The 22,049-nt window shown below is 47.3% G+C and overlaps 1 protein-coding gene across 1 annotated transcript; it reads left to right on the forward strand.

The window, feature by feature from the left end:
• Window positions 1–807: 807 nt before the first annotated feature.
• ARRDC2 (arrestin domain containing 2) lies at window positions 808–6,532 on the forward strand. Its single transcript, XM_077271954.1, has 8 exons — window positions 808–1,142; window positions 1,348–1,414; window positions 1,703–1,850; window positions 2,014–2,116; window positions 2,770–3,026; window positions 3,424–3,586; window positions 3,673–3,824; window positions 4,761–6,532. The coding sequence occupies exons 1-8, from the start codon at window positions 869–871 to the stop codon at window positions 4,812–4,814; spliced, it is 1,218 nt and encodes a 405-aa protein (XP_077128069.1). The 5' UTR covers window positions 808–868; the 3' UTR covers window positions 4,815–6,532.
• The last annotated feature ends 15,517 nt before the right edge of the window (window positions 6,533–22,049 follow it).

The following is a 22,049-nucleotide window of genomic DNA, read 5'->3' on the forward strand; positions in this document are numbered from 1 at the left end:
CCTCCTGTGTAAAATAAATTGTTTAAAAAAATGTTGCGCGCTCCATGTAATTTTCAAAACTAGATGGAACGCCTGCGGATGGGGGCTGATGTTAACAATCTAGTTCCCAGGCTATTACCAGCTCACAGCTGTTTGCTTAGCTTTTACTAGTTTACAGGTGCCCCTAGAAATTCTAACCAGCAAAGGCTAAACCGACAGCTGTGGGTTGATAGTAACAGCCTGGGAAGGGGCCAGGGATAGTGGCCCCCTGTAGTGCCACAGAAATGGTGCATTAATAAGATGTGCCAAATCTGGCACTTCGCCTCACGCCATTTTTCTTTTTAAGTCTTTATTTTATACACTATGTAGACAGCGGCTGCTGAACTCCCATCATTGTCGCCTGGTCGCGCAGCCTTCAGCATCCGAGAACATACCGCTTCTCCCAGTCGCTGTCACACGGACCCCGACAGCTCCAGTACTGGAACCATACGGAGGCCCAAAGCTGTGTGCACCTAGTCCGAGAGCTGGGGCAGCAGCCGCAGGATGACCTTTCCCTGCAGTAACCAGTGTGCTGTCCCCGCAGTACATGGTACAGGCTGGACCGGTCACGCAGGAGTGCTGAAGCTGCAGGTCCGGGACCTCGTCTGACCTCTGACGGCAGGGCGTGTGTACTCGGCTTGTTTTGCACAAGGCAACCTGGAGCCCCCTCCTCCTATTGGGTGCGCCCCTTGCAGCCACACCCCTTTTGATTCCCCATTGGCTGGAGCAGTGTTGTTGATCACGTATAGACACGCCTCCTTGAGTCCCCTATATAAAGGGACGGTGTCGGCGCTGCACAGACTTACACGGCATCACCGGCTGACGTAGGCGTAGCAGTGCAGTAGGCAGGATGATCTTTGATAAAGTGAAGAAGTTTCTCGTGGTCCTGGACTGCTCCGAAGAAGCCGCTCCTCCCGTGTTCAGCAGCGGGGCCTCGGTGTCCGGGAAGGTGCTGCTGGAGCTCGTGAGCGCCACCAAGGTGGAGTCGGTGAAGCTGCACGCTGGAGGCTACGCCAAGGTGCACTGGACGGAGTCCCGCAGCGCCGGCTCCAGCACGGCGTACACCCAGAACTACAGCGATGAGGTGGAGTACCTGCAGCTGCGGGAGACGCTGCTGCAGACAGGTGAGGGCGCCGGCCAGTGCTCTGTTATCAGCCATCGGGAGACTTCTCCCCTCGGCTTCCTGTCACATTTAAAGCCCGAGCATGTGACTGCCCCCAAATTTAAAGGTCCCTTTAAGCAGGAAGTGGAGATGGTGTACGCTTGTGGGAGGAAGTGTGGTAAGAAGTGGCTGACATGCACTTATATTTCTGTTTTGTTTCTGCACAGACAATGGTGCCCTTCATGTTCTGCCCGCAGGAAAGCACGAGTTTCCCTTCACCTTTCAGCTGCCTGAGTGAGTATGTGTTTATGTGCCCTGCTATAGTGCCAACCTGGCACCTTATGGGTGTGACGGCGCTGGCAAGTCAGGTGGCAGACCTCCTACCGTCGCCCTTCCCTTGGTGTATGGTCCTCCTTGTGTAGTGCCCCCCACTGTAACGTTAGAGGAGCCAGCCTGTCGGTAGCCAGAGAACAGAAAGTATGGAGGAGTGCCAATTGCTGGATGGGGATTTCTCAGTAAACATATTCCGGTTGCTGGCAGTTCAGCAGGTGTCTCACGATCGCTGCGTGGTATGTCTTACAGGAACTTGGTGACCTCCTTTGAGGGAAAGCACGGATGTGTTCGCTACTGGGTCAAAGCAAAACTGCACCGCCCATGGTCAACAGTGAAGAAGGCAAAGAAGGAGTTTACTGTGATTGAACCCATTGATATCAACACGCCAGACCTGCTGGTAAGAGCAAGGTGGTGTCCTGGCATGCTAGAACGACTGGTAGTCCTAAAATGGTCTTCTGCATGACCATAGCAGCTGATTGGTTCTGTCCTCCATGTCTTAACTGTGGACTACTATAGCTTGCTTTTCTCCAAAGTGATGTAAAGCCTTTTTCTTTCTTCAGGCTCCTCAGGCTGGCACTAAGGAGAAGGTTGCCCATGCCTGGTACTGCAACTTGGGGCAAGTCACTGTCACTGCCAAGATTGACCGCAAGGGATATACTCCAGGTACGGGCACTGCTTTTTCTACATGCAGACGAGTTTCTTAGATATCTGCCACAGCCCCCTTTCATATATTGTCAACTTTCCAGTAGTATGGTCCTTTAAGAAAGTTTCATTTAGAAACCTGGATGATATGATGATTACAGATGTCTACTTTGGGCACGAGTCACAAGCTGTGCTTTTCCTTAAAACTTTTTTTCTAAAGTACATTCACAACAAACTTTGCATCTTGAAAGAAAACACTTTGACACTCTGGATAGACTTAAAGGGTTTGTCCACCACTAGAACTACCCCACGCTTGGCTCCGATAAAATCTCTACTCTCCACCCGTGTTCTTGGGGGTTACAAGTCAAACACTGTCCAAAAGCCCAGGGAGCGCAAGTGCCAGCACTGGAGAGGCATAAGTTTTTTGGGTTTTCTTATTGTTGGGGTCAAACCTTGGGGTGTGAGTTGTCCAAGTAGTGGATAACTTCTAGGGAGAGATGAATATGGTGCAAATGCAATAATGAATCGGGTCTTCTTGGCTCTAGCAGGGACACCCAGTATCAGCTCTGTAAGGCTTCTTCTAAACATTATGCCAAATGATAGCAATTTAAGGGGCTAGAAGCAGGCTAACTTTTCTTTGTTTTGTTTTTTTTTTTGTTGTTTTTTTTCTTTAGGTGAAGTCATTCCGATTTTTGCGGAGATTGACAATTGCACCAGTCGAACAGTTGTGCCTAAAGCAGCCATAATACAGTCTCAGACATTCACTGCCCGTGGCACACTGAAACAGAAGAAATCTGTAGTGGCTACTTTGGCTGGAGATGCTGTTCCTGCAGGAAAGCGGGAGACTTGGCATGGGAGAGCTCTAAAAATCCCTCCACTTGGACCCTCCATTATACAGTGCCGAATAATTAAAGTAGAATACGCTTTGAAGGTAAAAATTGCCTCACATTAAATTCTATTATGAGTGCAGTCTCATGGCCATATAAATCAGGCAGAGATCAGAACACGGTGCATGGACAGGTCGGTGGCTTTCCCTACCGAATGTGATTGCTCCATAGAAATGAAGGCACGCTCTTGTCAGGAGAGCCACTTGTCAGTCCGTGCTCATGTTCCTATCTCTCAGACTTGTATGGCTGTCTGACTGTGCCCTTAAGCAGGTCCACTATTGCCAGTGGGCCACAATTCTCCCTTGTATTTCACCAAAAAACTCTAATTGCAAACGCCAGGTTTAGTTTTCTTGTATAGATTAGTAAATCTGCCCCATCACATTGAGACTATTAGGTAGAGAACATGTTATAAAGTGTGTGGTGTTTTGTCTGCCTCTTTAGGTGTGTGTAGAAATTCCTGGCTCCTCAAAATTGCTCTTGGAGCTGCCATTGGTGATTGGCACTATTCCACTCCATCCTTTTGGGAGCCGAACGTCCAGTGTGGGTAGTCAGTATAGTGTTAATCTGGACTGGCGATACTTGACTGCCCCAGAGCAACCAGAACGTAAGTATCTGAGCAAGCCTGTTGGTTTCTCCCCCTAGCCCTGTAACACTTTGTGAAGTAATTTAATGTATAATCTCTTCTCCTAGCTCCTCCTGAATACTCTGCTATTGTGTCAGAAGAGGAAGTTGAAAACCGGATTGCTCCTCCACGGCATGCTAGTATGGGCTGTATTCTAGAGGGACCATTTTATGCCTATGTCCAGGAGTTCAGGAACAGACCTCCTCCTCTCTACTCGGAGGTAAGCTTTAATTTTGAGATTTGGTTTGGTCTTCCTTTCTGACTCACCAGGAGAGGCAATTTTTAAGGTGTCCTCACAAACTTCTGGCCCAAACAAATGCTACCCCCTGATTCCTAAATACGTTGTACCCTGTTGCTAATGTCATTAAATCACAATGACAATCATACACATGTGGTGTCTATACAACCATTTCATTTTTAGGCTGGGTTCAGATGGCCATACTAGAACTCAGGCCATTGGCTATAACTGGTGTGTGCTGTCCATATAATGCACTTGGCCGAACAAACCCTTAGACGAGGACATGTGCAATATCACAAGGCTGTGGTCATTCTCTACTTGTGATCTGTTCAATCCCTGTAATTGCAGCTAGGTACGCTGCCCACAGATCCTATATCGCAATGATGGCCTCCTGATATTGGGCCCTCTAAATAAACTAATAAATTAGGATGTTGTAATAAATAAACTTGTATCATTGGGTAGGTCATTGTCTGAGGATACTACACCCAGTACCCCACCATTACTGTTCTTGGTGCTATCTGGAATAGCTCAGCTGTGTCGCACAGCTCAGTCAATGGAATAGTGGCTGTGGCTAGGTACTGCACATGTGCCCTCTATTGATTCACATAGCGGGCAGATTTGCAGTACCCAGCTGTGGCCACCATACAGCTGACATCAGGAACAGCTGATCAGGGGGGTGCCCAGTGCAACACACCTATGAAACATCGACGATATAGCCTAATGATAGGCCATTAATGTTACATCCCTTTTTAAATTTGTATTTTTTTTTTTTCTTCTGAACCTTTTTATGACCAGGCTGTCTAGAACTTGCTGGCTTGTTTTCATTAACTTAGAACTTTTAAAACTGAGTATTGACATAATATAAATTAATACAATGTTCTGTTTTTTTGTTTGTTTTTTTTGTGTGTTTTTGGGTAGGTTGATCCAAATCCACCCACTCCAGATATACGTCCTCGTTGTATGACTTGTTGAAGGATGGTGCTCAAGAGGCAGAATTGTATCTACATTTCACTTGAAGAAATAATTGCAAAAAATGAAAGTGCCCCCATCCTTCCATAAGGATGGCTCATTGCATCTGTGAGTGATGAGACTGAAGGCAAATTCAGGAGTGGGGTGGTCTTCTTGCAGTTGGGGATCTTTTATCATAAAAGTGAGCCTGGAACTCAGTCCGTACATGGTGAGGGTCCCTGAAATAACGTGGAAGGGACTGGATTGGAGAAAGATGATCCAGTAGCCACTAATGATTCTCTGGACACTGAAGGCCAGGGTGTAAGATTCTGGTCATCTGCACGATGGGTGGTTTTAAGATTTTGTACCAAAGAGCTGTTGCCTTATTTTTGAGACCTTTAAAACTATCTTTTGATACTCTAATCCCTACGAACACTGCTTGTCTGGTAAACCAACTAGACATGATCTTTGTTTTATGGCTGAGACAATCTGATTAAACCAAGGTCTTTCACAACTTGTTGCTGTATACAAAGGGAGGACCTTACTGAGCCATTTCTTGCAGCCAGACCCTTACGGCGCTAGACTTTTACCTCAATCATGCATGTTAAGGAAACCTTATTTTGAGGGACATTTTGTGAAATGACCTCTTGATGAAGAATTGCATAAATGTGCTCCGTCAAAAAGCAATATATAATGTATAAACACCAAAAAACATATCAAATGCCTAATGACTTGTATAAAGAGAGCCTTCTCTGTATAGAAGGTGGTGTGAGGTCAATGAAGTTGGATTTTTTTTTTTTTTTGCCTGTGAAGCACAAATGTACTCTGTTTAAATGTGACCATTTTTACAGTATTATTGGATGGGAATTGCTGTCATAGATTTATAGTGAATTTTTGAACATTGTGTGCCAACATGCCTTAAACTTGATCTTTATCTGTGACTGTACTCTTCTGAGAGTTTGTTTTTCTTTGTATTTACTATGTAACATTGGTTAAATACCACACCATTACATTGCCTCATGCATTTAGCGTATGCATGGGCCCATAGTTCAGATGACTAAGGGTAGGTGCACACGCTGTGGATTTTGCTGCGGATCCGCAGCGGTTTCCCATGCATTTTACAGTACCATGTAAAGCTATGGGAACTGAAATCTGCAGTGCACATGCTGCGGAAAAAAAGAGCGGAAACGCAGCGGTTTATATTCCACAGCATGTCAATTCTTTGTGCGGAATCCGCAGCGGGGTTTACACCTGCTCCAATAGGAAACTGCAGGGAAACCGCAATAAAAACCGTGATAAATCCGCAGTAAAAACCGCAGCGGTTTTGCACTGCGGATTTATAAAAACCGCCGCAGAAAATTACGCAATGGAATCCGCAGCGTGTGCACATGGCCTAAAGAAATCATTCCTTGTTGGTTTTGGGAACTGTGCACATCTGTATCACAAGAAGCAACCAGCTGACACCAGTGGAATAAATGGGATCTTGGATTATAGCACATTTGTCAGCAATTTTGAGACAGTTGCAATGTGGATGTATACAGCCCCTAAGTTTGTGGGGAAAAAAGCTTTTTATGATATGGCATCATTATTGCACTTTTATTATGTTACTGTATTCAGATAAGGTTCATATGCAACTTGTGTTAATTGATTCACTGTCCGCTTTCTAAGCCAGAGTACATGGGTATTTTTGTATGCATTTGTATTGACCAAGTTTTTCATAAAATAAACTTTTTATACTACTATGAAGTTGTTACTTATTCGACAAGTTTATGATGTGTGGAGGCAGTGGATTCATACCTTTTGTTTATCACTAGAGATGGGTGAACCTAAACAGTAAAGTTCGGGGTCTGTACCGAACACCTACTGTTCATACATATACCCCAAACACTGATTTCTGCATGGAGTCTGTTACTGTTCAGGTTTGGCACCCCAAACACCAGGTGTTTTCTGGCTCGGTGACTGATCAGCAGTAAGATCATTATAGCCAGTCAGAGCGCTGCAGTACCCACACTGTCAGATGACAGCATGAGCCTGCAGCTGTGACTGCAGGTAAAATGATTACCTCTGGTCACAGGCATTGTCTGCCCCATCAGACAAAGACAAAGTACTACTCCCATCAGTCTATGCCTGCTGTCGCTAATAACAGTAATCAGCCTACGCAATAAATAAAAAAAAAACAAAAACATATCACTCACCTGTCTGACATTGTCCCACGCCATAATCCAGTCTCAGTGACTAGCGGTGCCATCGTCGAGGTTACAGCAGGTCACTGAGGTGGTGTTCACACCTGGGTCAATGAACTGCGGCGAGATCACTGCTAGCACTGTGTCTCGCTGCAACGCTGAGCTCGGTGAGTTCACCATGTGACATCTGTATTTTTAGTCTGGGGGTGGGAGGGCAATATGTATGGCCCCTTACCAGCCTGAGAATTCCAGCCCACAGCTTTACTTTAGCTTGGTTGTCAAAAATAGGAGGGACCCCACACCATTATTTTATTTTTTTAAATCATGGGGACACCTCTGTCCTTAATTACCAGCCATAATAAAGCTGACAGCTGGGTGTTGCAGCCTGCGGCTGTCAATTTTGCCTGGCTGGTTATCAAAAAATATCCCACTTCTTTCTTTAATTATAGCACTGGTTGATGAATACTCCAATCAGCTGGTGCCTGCTCTTGGTGGTAGCAAAAGCGGGCGTAGGCTGATGGGAGTAGTAGTCCAAGCTGCGGGCTCATGCTGTCATCTGACAGTGTGGGAACCACAGCTCTGACCAGTGATTTTGCGCCAATCAGAGGCAGTGTTAGCCATGCTGTCATGTACAGGAGTATGGCAAACAACGGATGTTCAGACCCGCCCATTCATGTGACTATGGTCCAGTTTTGGGCACTGTTCTGGCACCCTCCAGGGGTTCGCCCATCACTACGTATCACTACTTCCACCATATTAATGTGAGAAACAAAACTTTTCAATTGGCAGCCTATATTAAAAGCGACTGTCTAACTGCTCTACCACTTTTTACAGCAGGACTCAAGCTACTTCAAGCCTGCTGGTGGTTGGAGACAAAGGGAACGTCGGGTGGCAATGTTGTGGAGACAATCTTGCTATGAAGGAGGCTATTATTCCCATATTCCTAGATCATTTGTTGGCTAAAGTCACTTCAACAATACAGCACACATATTCTAATATGGAGTACCATAGAAGAAAAGTGAAAGAGGATCATATAAAAGATAGTAAATTTATTGATAAATATTAAAACAAGTTTAACAAGAAAACAATTATAATAAGGGGAGAAAAATACCACCAGTACTAAAAGGGGAGTTAGCAAGGTACAAAACCAACAAGGGAATATCAATTAACCAATAACCATATATGCTGAGCAAAGATGGCGGTTATATCTGTAAATAAGCAATGAAGGCACAGCGGATTGTAAGTAAAAATTATACAGGAATTACTGATTTATATGTAATTGTCCCAAAATATTAATACAAATTTTTACTCTTCGCCACGACGGCACCCTACTGGAGAGAGGGATCCGCCCCGCAGGAACAGGAAACCTATTGAGAAATAAATGGGGGCGGTCCGCCTCTCCTCCTCAGTTTAGGTTTCCTGTTCCTGCGGGAACGACAGGACTCTTACTGAGAAGACATACCTGGGCTTGCATGCCGCCTGCGCAGTATCCGTGAGAACGGCAGGGGCTGCGGCTCAGAAGCAGCGTCGGGGGAGTTCCGTTAGACGGCTCCCCCCTCGTCTGATGGAGCGGGCAGACGGCCGGGTCCGGGAAAGGCCGACCGGCGTCCTTCCCAGCGTGCGGTACGGCAGCAGGAGCCGGGTAAGGTGACCTTCCAGCGGCCGGCGTTGAATCCCGGGCCGCGCGTGCGCCGACCGCCGCACATACAGGCTACCCCGGAAGTGGTTCTTGGACTTCCGGGGCGCCTAGGCCGGATCCAGGGCGGGGGAGCCGGCACTGATCTGCGCATGCGCGAGAAAAAAAAAAAAACGTTTTGGCGCTCTATTTAAAGCGCTCACTAACGCTGAATCGGCGATGCAGAGATGTCATCCCCAGGTGCCATGGACCCTACAACCGGAGTTCCAGTACCCCCCGCCAAAGATCACGCCAGAGGATCCTCGGACACCGCTCGTAAAAGCGACGGTTCCAGAACAGGATCTCGGCCTTCTGATCCGGTATTATTTGCTTCACTGGGTGAGTTGTGAACTCTACCTATTAAGCTAACGCTGTCTCCCTATCTCTCTCTTTTCCCTTTCTCTCTCTACTTACACGCTTAGAGCAAAAAACGACAAAAAACGAAGCACAGGGAATGTGCCTTGTGTAACCAGCCCCTCCCTGACTCATACCCCAAAAAACTTTGTGAGGACTGTTTAAAAGAAACACAGGGAGCAGCAGTGTCCATTACGGACCTACGGGCCATTATTAGAGAAGAACTAAAAAATATGACCCAGGAAAAACCGCGTAGTTCTAAATCTAAAACGCCAACACTTGTGTCAGACTCCGACAGTGACCAACCGATACTGTCAGATGCCTCCCTATCATCATGTCCAGCGTCATCATCCTCATCAGAGATTGAGGGACGCTCATGTTTCCCCTTGGACAGTGTGGACAACTTGGTAAAATCTATTCGAAATACCATGGGGTGTGAGGAGTCTAAGGGTGCGCAAACCGCGCAAGAAATAATGTTCGCGGGTTTGGCAGACAGAAAGAGGAGATGTTTTCCGGTTATTCCAGCAGTGAAAACATTGATTAAAAGAGAGTGGGAGAAGCAAGATCAGAGAGGCTTTCTACCCTCAGCCTCAAAACGCAAATATCCGTTTAGTGACGAGGAGCTTCTTACTTGGACCAAAGTCCCTAAGGTCGACGCAGCTGTAGCCTCTACCTCCAAACAATCCACTCTACCTGTGGAGGATGCGGGACTATTGGTCGATCCTTTGGATCGTAAGGCTGAATCATCCCTTAAACGTTCCTGGGAAGCGGCTACAGGGATATTCAAACCTGCAGTAGCCAGCACTTGCGCGGCCCGGTCAATGATCATCTGGATTGATCAGTTAGACCAGCAAATTGAAAAGAAAAGCTCGAGGGAAAAACTAAGAGCAGCCATCCCTTTAATACGAGGAGCAGCGGCCTTTCTGGCAGACGCCTCCGCCGACTCACTCCGTTTAGCAGCAAGATCTGCGGGCCTTGTAAATAACGCAAGAAGAGCCCTATGGATGAAGAGTTGGAAAGGGGACGCGCAATCTAAGTCTAAAATATGCGCAATCCCATGTGAGGGTGAGTACCTCTTTGGTAAAACCTTAGATGAGATACTCAAAAAGGCAAAGGACAGGAAGAAAGCTTTTCCTGAAACCTCTATTCCGTTTTACAGGAGAGCCTTTAAAAGGAGGCCATTTGGCAAAAGGAGGCAAACGGATAGGTCTACAACATGGACCCCTAAAGACGACAAGCAGAGAGGTACCATGTTTAGAAGATCCAACCCCCCAAAAGACAAATACTGAGGACATACCAGTTGGGGGCAGACTTAAATTTTTCACCACCCAATGGGAGAAGATAACATCTAGCTCGTGGGTTTTAAATATCGTCCGAGATGGAATTAAATTAAAATTCTCTCGTGTACCCCACGAGTCTTATATTATAACAACTCTCAGCTCGCCTATACAGCAACAGGCTTTAGAGCTTGAAATTCAAACCCTAATATCAAAACGGGTCCTAGTCCAAGTGCCAGTGGGACAGGAGGGTAGGGGATTCTATTCTCCCCTATTCTTAATCTCTAAGCCCGACGGTTCTTTCAGAACCATCATAAACCTTAAAAAACTCAATTCATTCATTGAAAATTATACATTTAAAATGGAGTCCATTAGGTCCACCATAAAACTCCTCTTCCCAAACTGTATGATGGGGGGCATTGATCTAAAGGATGCTTACTATCATCTCCCCATTCATAACAGATACCAAAAATTCCTCAGAGTGGCGGTAAAAATCAACAACGAGGTTCGTCACTTCCAGTATGCGGCCTTACCCTTCGGCCTCTCAACAGCGCCGAGGATCTTCACCAGGGTGGATTGATTTAAATCACGCCGATTTAAATCATGATTTAAATCACGATTTAAATCAAAAGATTTTTTTCTATTTAAATCGGATCGATTTAAATCATGATTTTAATCATGATTTAAATCACTGATTTAAATCAAAAGGTTTTTTTTTAATATAAATCACGATTAAAATGAGAAGTGAGAGCAGTGCGCATGTGTGCCCATAGTTACACGGACGAAACTAGGGGCAACGATCTAACGCCAGGGTGAGGGGGGGACCCCAAAGTAAGTAAAAATCTTTTTTGTTTTACTATATGGCAATAGGTAGGTGTTTAAAAGCAGCATGTCTTAATTGTATAAACTATTAATAGCCTCCACATTTTGTTCATACTGCCCCTTTAATTCCACACTTCTAGCTTGGTTTCACTTTTGGTTTAGTTTCTTTTTCCATTCAGTTGACATGCCCAAACTTGTTGGATAGTCAGCATCCTACAGAAACCTCTCGAAAAGCATGGCATTGTGAATGTTACACATATACAGCCTTTATTCTACTGAGTTAAACAACTCAGCTTTATCTCATGATGGAAGAACCTTTGGATGGTAAAATATTTTCCTCAAAAAGCAGTTTATTGAAAAAAATCCGATTTAAATCAAAAAAATCCGATTTAAATCAAAAAAATCCGATTTTTTTGATTTTTTTAAAAAAACATTGATTTTTATCCACCCTGATCTTCACCAAGATAATGCTAGAGGTGATGGCATACCTACGCCAGAAGGAAACTTTGATTGTGCCCTATCTGGATGACTTTTTGGTAATAGGAAATTCAGTTACTCAATGTGCCGATCGTTTGGCTCACGCAATTTCCTCTCTACAGGACCTGGGCTGGATAATCAATACCGACAAATCCAGACTCACTCCGCTTTCCCGTCAGGCGTTTTTGGGGTTCCAGTTAGACTCCATATCTCAAAAGTGTCTCCTGCCGCAGGTAAAAATCCTACTGATCAGACACAAAGTCCTAGCCGCAATAACTAATCCTCGTATATCCCTAAGACAAGCTATGTCGTTACTAGGGTCTCTTATCTCTTGTATACCAGCAGTGAGATGGGCTCAACACCACACTCGAGTCCTACAACATCAAATTTTACAAGAGGATAGACGGTTATTTGGTCACCTAAATACAAAAATAACCTTATCTCAGGAGGTTTTAACTTCCTTAGAGTGGTGGCTAGACTCAAACCATTTGTTGAGTGGGGTTCCATGGGTAATAACGCCATCTCACACCATAACCACTGACGCCAGTCCTCATGGATGGGGCGCTCATATGGGGAACGATTATTGCCAGGGTTTATGGAGCAGGGAAGAAAATTGCAGCTCCTCTAACTTTAAAGAACTGAATGCTGTAAAATACGCCTTATACCATTTCCTCCCACAGATTCGGGGGAAAGACGTCAGAGTCCTGTCCGACAACACCACCACGGTGGCGTATCTAAATCGGCAAGGAGGTACGCGATCAGAGACTCTGATGTCTTCTGCTACGGAAATCTTAAATCTAGCAGAAAGTCACCTAACATCCCTTACTGCATTGCACATAAGGGGAGCAAGCAATCAGCAGGCGGACTTCTTAAGGTACCGTCACACTAGGCGATATCGCCAGCAATCCGTGACGTTGCAGCGACCTGGATGGCGATATCGCTGTATTTGACACGCAGCAGCGATCTGGATCCCGCTGTGAAATTGCTGGTCGCTGCTAGAAGGTCTGCACATTATTTGGTCGCTAGGTCGCCGTGTATCGCCGTGTTTGACAGCAAAAGCGACGATACCAGCGATATTTTACACTGGTAACCAGGGTAAACATCGGGTTACTAAGCGCAGGGCCGCGCTTAGTAACCCGATGTTTACCCTGGTTACCAGCGTAAAAGTTAAAAAAACAAACAGTACATGCTCACCTGCTCGTCCCCCAGCCTCTGCTTCCTGACACTAAAGCGCCGGCCCTAAACTGAAAGTGAAAGCAACAGCGGTGACGTCACCGCTGTGCTGTTAGGGCCGGAGCTCAGTCAGCGTCAGGATGCAGAGGCTGGGGGACGCGCAGGTGAGCATGTACTGTTTGTTTTTTTAACTTTTACGCTGGTAACCAGGGTAAACATCGGGTTACTAAGCGCGGCCCTGCGCTTAGCAACCCGATGTTTACCCTGGTTACCCGGGGACCTCGGCATCGCTGGTCGCTGGAGAGCGGTCTGTGTGACAGCTCTCCAGCGACCACACAGCGACGCTGCAGCGATCGGCATTGCTGTCGCTATCGCTGCAGCGTCGCTTAGTGTGACGGTACCTTTAAGCAGACACACCCTGAGGCAAGGAGAGTGGTGTCTAAACCAGCAGATATTTCTGGACATAATATCTCTTTGGGGCCGTCCTCAGATAGATCTCTTCGCCACAAGGAAAAACAGAAAAGTCCGGAGATTTGCTTCTCTATCTCCAGCGGATCATCCGGACATTCTGGACGCTCTCCAAGCCCCTTGGCAGTTCAGTCTGGCGTACGCGTTTCCTCCGATCATATTGCTTCCTCAAGTTATACGCAAAATCAGGGAAGAAGGGGCGAGAGTTGTACTGATAGCTCCATTCTGGCCCAAGAGACCATGGTTCTCATGGTTACAGACCATGTCGGTCTCAGATCCTTGGGTCCTCCCCTCAACGCCCAACCTTCTCTTCCAGGGTCCGTTTTTCCACCCTCAGGTGGACAATCTACACCTGACGGCCTGGAACTTGAGAGGCAGATGTTAAGATCGAGAGGATTCTCGGGGGGTTTAATTGATACGCTTCTCCATAGTAGAAAACCCTCCACCACAAAAATCTATACAAGAGTATGGAGAAAATTTTTTCAATTCCATACATCTACCGACACATCAGAAATTCCGATACATTCTATCCTGGAGTTTCTTCAAAAAGGGAGAGAACTGGGTCTAACTGTAAACACCTTAAAGGTTCATGTTTCAGCGCTAGGAGCCCTCTATGGCCATAACATCGCGGGGGATAGATGGGTATCCAGATTTATTACGGCCTGCGAAAGAATGAATCCAGTTAACATACCTAGGATTCCACCCTGGGATTTAAATTTAGTCTTACAAGCCCTAACAGACTCTCCATTCGAGCCAATAGACTCAATACCAATTAAATGTCTATCACTAAAAACGGCCCTCTTGGTAGCACTGACTTCAGCTAGGAGAATCAGTGACATCCAAGCACTCTCTATAGATCCACCTTTTTTGTTAACCTTTCAGGATAAGCTAATTCTTAAACCAGACCCTTCCTACCTGCCCAAAGTAGCAAAAAAATTCCACAGGTCACAAGAAATAATCTTGCCCACTTTCTTCAGTAATCCATCCACTCCTGAAGAACAAAAATATCACACTCTAGACGTTAAAAGAGTAGTGTTAAAATACATTGAAAAGACCAGCAGCTGGCGACAGAGTAGGGCTCTGTTTATTTCCTTCCAGGGCGTCAAGAAGGGTCATGGAGTAACAAAAAGCACCTTATCCCGGTGGATCAGAGAGGCTATCAGACTGGCTTACTCCGCGAGGAAAGAAAACCCTCCGGAAGGCATAACGGCACACTCTACCAGAGCGATGGCATCCTCCTGGGCAGAGAGGGGAAACGTCCCGATTGAAACTATATGTAAGGCGGCAACGTGGTCAAACCCTTCTACATTTTATAACCACTATAGGCTAGACCTATCGTCAACTTCTGACCTAGACTTTGGCAGGACTGTCCTCAGCACGGTGGTCCCCTCCCTAGGTGATGGTCTCTGAAAGATCTCCAGTAGGGTGCTGTCGTGGCGAAGAGTAAAAAGCCGGATTACTCACCGGTAATGCTCTTTTAGTGAGTCCACGACAGCACCCTCTTACATCCCTCCCTATGTTAATATAATGCATATTATTTGAGTAAAATCCTTTTAATCATAAGCAAATAAGTTTAAACAATGAAATAAATGATATTTGCCTAATACTGGCGGTCCTCCGGGTACTCTGAAATCAAAACTGAGGAGGAGAGGCGGACCGCCCCCATTTATTTCTCAATAGGTTTCCTGTTCCTGCGGGGCGGATCCCTCTCTCCAGTAGGGTGCTGTCGTGGACTCACTAAAAGAGCATTACCGGTGAGTAATCCGGCTTTTTCTCTTCGCCACAACAGCACCCACTTGAGATAGGGGATCCGCCCCTAGGAACAGGAAACCCTATGGAGAGATAAAAGGGGCGGTCCCCCTCGCTCCCACAGTTGGTTTCCTGTTCCTACAGGAATCTATGGAGAGAAGAGGATACCTAGCCTGGATGCCGCTAGCGCAGTTTACCTTGCTCAGCTTCCCCCCTCTGCTGGCAGATGCTGTGAGGCCAGGATGGAGGGGTCGTCTGGCTCACAGGAATTCATCTGGGATGGTCTGCAGGGAGCAAGCACTCAGGTGAGGGTGTCGTCGCGTCTAATATGGAATCTCCACAGGACCCTGCGATGTCTTCAGTGGAAGTCACAGCAACTACTCCACGCAGCCGTACCAGCAGCAGTTGCTCCAAACAGAGCAGATCTTCCAGGAAAAGCACCAAGGAGAAACGATCGGACCGAGCTATTCCTAAGCCTGTGCCTCCGTCTCCTCGTCGTCAGCCGGTACCTTGGCAAAAAGCTTCACTGGGGTAAGTGTGCATCTACCCTATTAAGCAGATTATTGTTCCCTCTCCTTCTGTACACCCTAGGCAAAAAGAACTGAAAAAACGAAACAATTGAAGTTCATTCTCTGTCCTCCGTAGTACATGCCTGCACAAGGCAATCTTGCCTTACGCAGGTGTGTACTATGGAGGACAGAGAATGAACTTCAATCCAATATTGCAGCCAGCATGCAACCAGCGGGTAAGGAAAGGGTGAATCAAACACCCGAAAACCCCACCCCTATGGCTGAAAATTGTTCCCTCCAAATTCAGGTAAGAGTCCCTTTAATGATGAAGAATTCTCAACATGGTCAAAAGCCCCGAAAGTAAGATGCAGCGGTAGCATCTACGTCCAAAAAATCCTTGCTACCCGTAGAGGATTCGGGTTCATTGCAAGACCCACTGGACTGTAAGGCCGACTCTCTAAAAAGAGCATGGGAGTCTTGTACAGGAGCTTTTAGACCGGCTATATCAGCTATATGCACTGCTAGGTCCATGTTAGTCTGGTTAAATGACTTGGAGGAAGGGCTAAAAGGCGGTCTCTCTAGAGACAAATTAATATCCTCTATATACCCTTGATCAGAGGTGCTACAGCCTTCTTGGCGGATTCATCTGCTGACTCCATACGGTTGGCAGCCAAATCGGCAGGCCTGACGAATGCAGCACGTTGGGCCCTTTGGCTTAAGGGCTGGAAAGGAGATCCCCCCAGACAAAATCTAAATTATGTGGCCTTCCGTGTCAGGGTGAGTACCTGTTTGGTACTAAACTGGACGAGATCCTAACCAAAGCGGGTGAAAGGAAAAAGGGGTTCCCTAATAATAATTACTTTCCATCCTATAGGAGAGCATTCCGGAAGCCCGTATTAAATAAAAGGAAGGATTTTAAAAACCAGGACCGCTGGGCCAATAGAGACACCAAACAGAGAGGTGCATTTTTTGGGAAGCACCCTTTTAACCCCTTCCCGACCTATGACGCATACGCTGTGTCATGAAAGTCGGTGCCAATCCGACCTGTGACGCAGCGTATGCGTCATGGCGGAATCGCGTTCCTGCAGGTCGGGTGAAAGGGTTAACTGAAATTTCACCCGACCTGCAGGTACAGGGGATCTTGTACTTTAGCCCAGGGGGGGTGGCTCAGCCCCCACTTGGCTACGATCGCCCTGGTGACCACTTTGTCACCACCCCCCAGATCTGATTGGAGCTAGCGTCCATGTGACGCTAGCTCTCCATTCAGATGTGGGGGGGGGCGGAGAAAACCATGGCTGCCTCGCTGTCCAGCTTCATGCCTTCCGTGGAAGCTGAACAGCGAGGTGCCTGCATACTGCCCTGCCACATACAGCGATCGCCGCCGCCGCTGCAGTCACCGCCACCGCTGCAGTGGCCGCCACCGCCAGGTGCTCCCCTCAGCTTCTCTTCACCCCCTTGCCTTGCGATTCCATGCCCCCCGACCTTCGCTCCCTGCCCCCGGTGATCGCTCCCTCCCCCCTGCCCCCGGTGATCGCCCCCTGCCCCGGAGATCACCCCCCCCTGCTGCTGCCGGCTCCATTTCCACCTTCTGCTGCATCGCATCTGACACCCCCCGCCCCAGTGATCCCCCTGATTTCCTCTCTGCCCTGTGGATCACCCCCTGCCCCGCTGATGTCCTCCCCTGCCCCGCTGATGTCCCCCCTGCCCCGCAGATCTCCCCCCTGCCTTGTGGATCGCCCCCTGCCCTGCTGATGTCCCCCCTGCTTTGTGGATCGCCCCCTGCCCTGCTGATGTCCCCCCCTGCCTTGTGGATCGCCCCCTGCCCTGCTGATGTCCCCCCTGCCCCGCTGATCGCCCCCTGCCCCGCTGATCGCCCCCTGCCCCGCGGATGTCCCCCCTGCCCCGCTGATGTCCCCCCTGCCCCGCAGATCTCCCCCCTGCCTTGTGGATCGCCCCCTGCCCCGCTGATGTCCCCCCTGCCCCGCTGATGTCCCCCCTGCCCCGCTGATGTCCCCCCTGCCCCGCTGATGTCCCCCCTGCCCCGCTGATGTCCCCCCTGCCCCGCTGATGTCCCCCCTGCCCCGCTGATGTCCCCCCTGCCCTGCAGATCTCCCCCTGCCCTGCTGATGTCCCCCCCTGCCCCGCTGATGTCCCCCCCTGCCCCGCTGATGTCCCCCCCTGCCCCGCTGATGTCCTCCCCTGCCCCGCTGATGTCCTCCCCTGCCCCGCAGATGGCCCCCCTGCCCCGCAGATGGCCCCCCTGCCCCGCAGATGGCCCCCCTGCCCCGCAGATGGCCCCCCTGCCCCGCAGATGGCCCCCTGCCCCGCAGATGGCCCCCCTGCCCCGCAGATGGCCCCCCCTGCCCCGCAGATGGCCCCCCCTGCCCCGCAGATGGCCCCCCCTGCCCCGCAGATGGCCCCCCCTGCCCCGCAGATGGCCCCCCTGCCCCGCAGATGGCCCCCCTGCCCCGCAGATGGCCCCCCTGCCCCGCAGATCTCCCACCCTGCCCCAGTTTTCCCATTAGGGTTGGGGCTAAAATTAGGGTTGGGATTAGGGGTAGGGTTAGGGGTAGGGTTAGGATTAGGGGTAGGGTTGGGATTAGGGGTAGAGGTGTGTTGGGGTTAGGGTTGGAGATAGAATTGGGGAGTTTCCACTGTTTAGGCACATCAAGGGCTCTCCAAACGCGACATGGCGTCCGATCTCCATTCCAGCCAATTCTGCGTTGAAAAAGTAAAACAGTGCTCCTTCCCTTCCGAGCTCTCTCGTGCGCCCAAACAGGGGTTTACCCCAACATATGGGGTATCAGCGTACTCAGGACAAATTGGACAACAACTTTTTTCATCCAATTTCTTTGTTACCCTTGGCAAAATAAAAATTTGGGGGGCTAAAAAACCCTTTTTGTGGGAAAAAAATGATTTTTTTGTTTTCACGGCTCTGCGTTATAAACTGTAGTGAAACACTTAGGGGTTCAAAGTTCTCTCAACACATCTAGATAAGTTCCTTGGGAGGTCTAGTTTCCAATATGGGGTCACTTGTGGGGGGTTTCTACTGTTTAGGTACATTAGGGGCTCTGCAAACGCAATGTGATGCCTGCAGACCAATCCATCTAACTGCATTCCAAATGGTGTTCATTCCCTTCCGAGCTCTGCCATGCGCCCAAATGGTGGTTCCCCTCCACATATAGGGTATCAGCGTACTTTGGACAACAGCTTTTGGGGACCAATTTCTCCTGTTACCCTTGTGAAAATAAAAAATTGCGGGCTAAAAATCATTTTTGAAGAAAAAAAAAGATTTTTTTATTTTCACGGCTCTGCGTTATAAACTTCTGTGACGCATTTGGGGGTAAAAAGTGCTCACCACACATCTAGATAAGATCCTTGTGGGTCTAGTTTCCTAAATGTGGTCATTTGTGGGGGGTTTCTACTGTTTAGGCACATCAGGGGCTCTGCAAATGCAACATGACACCCGCAGACCATTCCATCAAAGTCTGCCTTTCAAAACGTCACTACTTCCCTTCCGAGCCCCGACTTGTGCCCAAACAGTGGTGCCCCCCCCACATATGGGGTATCGGTGTTCTCAGGACAAACTAGACAATAACTTTTGGGGTCCAATTTCTCCTGTCACTCTTGTGAAAATAAAAAATTGCTAAAAATTAATTTTTGAGGAAAGAAAAATGATTTTTTTATTTTCACAGCTCTGCGTTATAAACTTCTGTGAAGCACTTGGGGGTTTAAAGGGCTCACCACACATCTAGATTAGTTCCATGGGAGGTCTAGTTTCCAAAATGGGGTCACATGTGGGGGAGATCCAATGTTTAGGCACACAGGGGCTTTCCAAATGCCACATGGTGTCCGCTAACGATTGGAGCTAATTTTTCATTCAAAAAGTCAAATGGCGCTCCTTCCCTTCCGAGCCCTGCTGTGTGCCCAAACAGTGGTTTACCCCCACATGTGAGGTATCAGTGTACTCAGGAGAAATTGCGCAATAAATTTCAGGATCCATTTTATCCTGTTGCCCATGTGGAAATTAACAAATTCAGGCTAAAATAAATTTTTTGTGAAAAAAAAAGTACTTTTTCATTTTTACGGATCAATTTGTGAAGCACCTGGGGGTTCAAAGTGCTCACTATGCATCTAGATAAGTTCCTTGGGGGGGTCTAGTTTCTAAAATGGGATCACTTGTGGGGGAGCTCCAATCTTTAGGTAAACAGGGGCTCTCCAAACGCGACATGGTGTCCGCTAACGATTGGAGCTAATTTTTCATTCAAAAGTCAAATGGCGCTCCTTCCCTTCCGATCCTTGCCGTGTGCACAAACAGTGGTTTGTGACCACATATGAGGTATCGGTGTACTCAGGAGAAATTGCCCAACACATTTTAGGATCCATTTTATCCTGTTGCCCATGTGAAAATGAAAAGATTGAGGCTAAAAGAATTTTTTTGTGGAAAAAAAAGTACTTTTTCATTTTTATGGATCAATTTGTGAAGCACCTGGGGGTTCAAAGTGCTCACTATGCATCTAGATAAGCTCCTTCGGGGGTCTAGTTTCCAAAATTGGGTCACTTGTGGGGGAGATCCAATGTTTAGGCACACAGGGGCTCTCCAAACGCGACATGGTGTCCGCTAATGATTGGAGCTAATTTTTCATTGAAAAAGTCAAATGGCGCTCCTTCCCTTCCGAGCCCTGTCGTGCACCCAAAAAGTGGTTCCCCCCCACATATGGGGTATCTGCGTACTCAGGACAAGTTGTACAATAGCTTTTGGGGTCCACTTTCTCCTTTCACCCTTGGGAAAATAAAAAAAATTGTTGATAAAAGTTCATTTTTATGGCTAAAAAGTTATATGTTCATTTTTTCCTTCCATGTTGCTTCTGCTGCTGTGAAACACCTGAAGGGTTAATAAACTTCTTGAATGTGGTTTTGAGCACCGTGAGGGGTGCAGTTTTTAGAATGGTGTCACTTTTGGGTATTTTCAGCCATATAGACCCCTCAAACTGACTTCAAATGTGAGGTGGTCCCTAAAAAAAATGGTTTTGTAAATTTCGTTGTAAAAATGAGAAATCGCTGGTCAAATTTTAACCCTTATAACTTCCTAGTAAAAAAAAATTTTGTTTCCAAAATTGTGTTGATGTAAAGTAGACATGTGGGTAATGTTATTTATTAACTATTTTGTGTCACATAATTCTCTCGTTTAACAGAATAAAAATTCAAAATTTGAAAATTGCGAAATTTTCAAAATTTTCGCCAAATTTCCATTTTTTTCACAAATAAACGCAAAAATTATCGCCTTAAATTTACCACTAACGTGAAGCCCAATATGTCACGAAAAAAAAATCTCAGAATCGCTAGGATCCGTTGAGTTATTCCTGAGTTATTACCTCATAAAGCGACACTGGTCAGAATTGCAAAAAACGGCCAGGTCATTAAGGTCAAAATAGGCTGGGTCATGAAGGGGTTAATACTGAAGACAAACCCCGTTAGAGCAGATCTACCTGTGGGAGGTAGATTGGCTTCTTTCTCGAGTCAATGGTGAGCAATAACCTCCAACATTTGGGCGAATAGTCTCATAACTTCTGGCCTAAAATTAAAATTTGCCCGAGTCCCTCCGGACTCATTTCTATTGACTTCCTTAAAGTCTCAATCACAACAGGCGGCTTTAGAGCAGGAAGCAGGGGCTGGCTGGCAAATTTTAGCCTGGGGGGCAAGCACAATGCAGTGGCCCATTGTGACGCCGTCCGGTCTGATGGGTGTCGCGTTCCGGGTCCGGCACCTCCCATCTTCATACGATGATGTCCTCTTCTTGTCTTCATGCTGCAGCTCCTGTGCAGGCGTACTGATTTGCCCTGTTGAGGGCAGAGCAATGTACTGCAGTGTGTAGGTGCTGGGCCTCTCTGACCTTTCCCAGCTCCTGCGCACTGAAGTACTTTGCCCTCAACAGGGCAGAGAATTACGCCTGCGCTGGAGCCGCGACAGAAGCAAGGGAGATGACAACATCGTATGCAGATAGGAGGCGCCAGACCTAGACTGCGACGCTCATCGGACCCGGACCGCCCCTTGGGGAGTATAATCTAACCTGCTTTTATTATCTTTCAGGTTACATGGGGGGCTTATCTACAGCATTACAGAATGCATTACAGAATGCTGTAGATAAGCCCCTGATAGCGGTGGCCGCAGTTTTTATAGTGTCAAAATTAGGTGACAGATTCTCTTTCAATCAATAAATGTCAGATAGACGATCTTAAGTGTTCTACCGAGCAAATGCACCAAGACTGGCACAAACACTATCGTTGCATATATTCCTGTTAATACCATTTAATTCAGTTTGCTATTCAAAAAATGGCGTAATACAACCCAAAAGGTATCTGTGTGCCTATATTATTACACAGTCAAAGTGAGAAAGAAATATAAGCAGAATACATGCAAAGAAGGATCCAATATGTGATGTCTGCATGGAGTGTAATTAAATATCTGACTCCTGATCGGGGCAGGAGGCTGCAGAGTCCAGACAATGGCACTATAAGGGTACGTGCACACGTTGCAGATTCGCCTGTGGAATTTTCTGCGCTGATTCTTCC

The sequence above is a fragment of the Ranitomeya variabilis genome, chromosome 1 (genome assembly GCF_051348905.1).
Source record: "Ranitomeya variabilis isolate aRanVar5 chromosome 1, aRanVar5.hap1, whole genome shotgun sequence".
NCBI lineage: Eukaryota > Metazoa > Chordata > Amphibia > Anura > Dendrobatidae > Ranitomeya > Ranitomeya variabilis.